Source organism: Pistacia vera, unplaced genomic scaffold (assembly GCF_008641045.1).
Source record: "Pistacia vera cultivar Batoury unplaced genomic scaffold, PisVer_v2 Contig906, whole genome shotgun sequence".
Taxonomy (NCBI): Eukaryota; Viridiplantae; Streptophyta; class Magnoliopsida; order Sapindales; family Anacardiaceae; genus Pistacia; species Pistacia vera.
Genome location: NW_022196786.1, coordinates 224,811 through 227,236, shown reverse-complemented (window position 1 = coordinate 227,236; position 2,426 = coordinate 224,811). Strand labels below are relative to the sequence as shown.

At 39.2% G+C, this 2,426-nt stretch overlaps 1 protein-coding gene across 1 annotated transcript; it reads right to left on the bottom strand.

Annotated features, from left to right (window-relative positions):
- Positions 1–923: 923 nt before the first annotated feature.
- Positions 924–1,340, bottom strand: LOC116119787. Its single transcript, XM_031405716.1, has one exon. It carries the CDS (start codon positions 1,338–1,340, stop codon positions 924–926), a length of 417 nt encoding a protein of 138 aa, XP_031261576.1.
- Between the last annotated feature and the right edge of the window lie 1,086 nt (positions 1,341–2,426).

Here is a 2,426-nt window from a genome sequence, read left to right as displayed (position 1 = left end):
TGTATAAAACAGTGAGTAGAAAAGAAAAGCAAACAACAATGAAGTTGAATAGTTAGTTTGTTTGCAGAAATTAAGTTGAATGAAAAAGAAGGAACGCATAGAACATCTTTAAGAATAATGGAACCGGATAAGTGAATGGTCCCAATGTGTGTAACAGGTGCTGAATTCCCATTTGGGAGTTTTACAAAATAAGAAACAGTGGAAGTAATAGAGGTGAAGAAAGAGGTGTTGCAGACCATATGGTCTGTAGCGCCTGTGTCAATGATCTAATTGATGGATGGGTCAGGATTGAAAATGTTTGTGTGTATAGATAAAGAAAAGGGAATACCAGACATCTCTGTACGAATTAAAGGTGGATTGCTGGAATGAACAGCAGAAGCCTCAATTTGAGATTCCTGAGGATGGAGTAGTGCTATGATATGCAGATATTGTTGCTTGGTCAGAACGTACTTGTCATCACCCTTATCTTCAGGGTCAGTAGCAAAAGAGAGAGCAGTCTGATTAGCAAGAAAGGCAGGAGATGGTTGCTGTTTAGTGTGGTATTTGTGTCCTGGAGGGTAGCCATGGAGTTTGTAACACTTCTCAATGGTGTGCCCAGTTAAGTTACAATGCGAACAAAGGGGCGGCTCAGCATTGCCAGCTTTGAAGCATGTTTCAAAGGAGTGGCCGGGGATTTTGCAATGGCTACAATATGGGCGATCTTTCTTGGAAGGATGGTTCGGTTTGGGGAAAGATTTGTATGGTGTATATGGTTTCTTGACAGCTATGGCCATGGTTTCGGTGGATGGGGTATGGGAAGTAATTTGGTGATGGTGTTCTTGCTGCTACACAAGAGAAAAGACTTTTGAAACAGGGGGAAAGGGATCCAGAAGCATGATCTGGTCACGGATGTGGGAATAGGAGTCATGAAGACCCATTAAAAACTAAAGCACACAGTCTTGCTGGTAGCGATCCAACAAGGTTTTCATGGCACCACACTTACAAGTAGGGAAAGGATCGTACATAGAGAGCTCATCCCAAAGAGATTTTAATTTTCCAAAGTAAGTGCTTACCGAATCATGTTCTTGAAGGAGAGCAGCCATTGCCTTTTTAAGCTGATAGATGCGGGGGCCATTTTGGTGAGAAAAACGTGCTTCAAGATCCAACCAGATGTCTTGTGTATTATCAACAAATAGAACACTAGATTGAAGAGACAGACTGATTGAATTGTGGAGCCAAGAAACGACCATGTCGTTACAACGCTCCCAGAGCTCAAGTAAAGGATCATCGAGGTGTTTAGGTTTGGAGAGGATTCCGTTGATGAATCCTAATTTGTTTTTGGCACGGAGAGATCGACGCATGGAGCGAGACCAGGTAGCATAGTTATCTGTCGAGAGAAGATCAGAGACAAGGGTTAGAGCGGGATTATCACCATGGTCAAGGCGATAAGGGTTCACTGGATCAAGAAGGTTGAGATAGGGAGATGAGGTGTTTGATTTGTGGTCATAGTGGGATTAGGAGGAATCAGAATCAGAATCAGAAGTTGCCATGGAAAAAAAACTCTCGGTAGCTCTGATACCATGTAAGTAAACAGCAAACAAAGGAAACAGAGAGAGCAAAACGATGGCTGGAAAATGATTCCACTATTTGGTAAAACAGTACACAATGAATGATGCACAGCAACATGCATATATATAGAAAAGATTCTAACAGACTAACAAACCAAGCCTATGGTATTCTGCCAGCAAATAAACCTATATACAGGGAAAAAATAAAAGAAAAAGAATAGGGTAAAAACGACAATCAACAATACAAGTAAATGACTAGTAGCTTATCCTTTATCATTTAACACCCTGAACTGTAAGTTTCGCCCATTAAAATGAATGACTAACTGACCTAACCTCCATCTAAAAATGAAGAGCCAACAACTATGAAAATGACTAGGCAATTTTGTCGAAAGAAATTCAAACTTGATCCAAATGGTAAGATTAAATTTGTAGTTGGACATACTTTCATTAATGTGATAGAGTTTAGAACAGTGTTTAAAGACTACGAGAATCCTAGGACCGAATGAAGAAAACCCAGAAAGTGTAAAACTTTCCAGAGAAAACTTTTGTTTTTCATTTCACATTGAAACTGATTTTACAGAATGCTTATATAGTTGCAAAATGGTCTCAGATGGCAATTCATGTGATTTACCACGGTAAGAAATCTCAAACATTCAATTTTACATAACAAACACATAATACCAATTTCCAAACCATAAAATCTTTGTTTTTTTAAAAGCAAGAACAGTAAGTAGAAAATGTAAAACCCTATAGCTTGATCTCAAATCATTGCATTTTTCCACTTTCGTTGTGTAGAGGAAACGGTGTTGTCAAACTTATGAGAGCTAACGCCACTTAACTGAACTTATAGCTTGTGCCGTTAATATGACCGTTGAACAG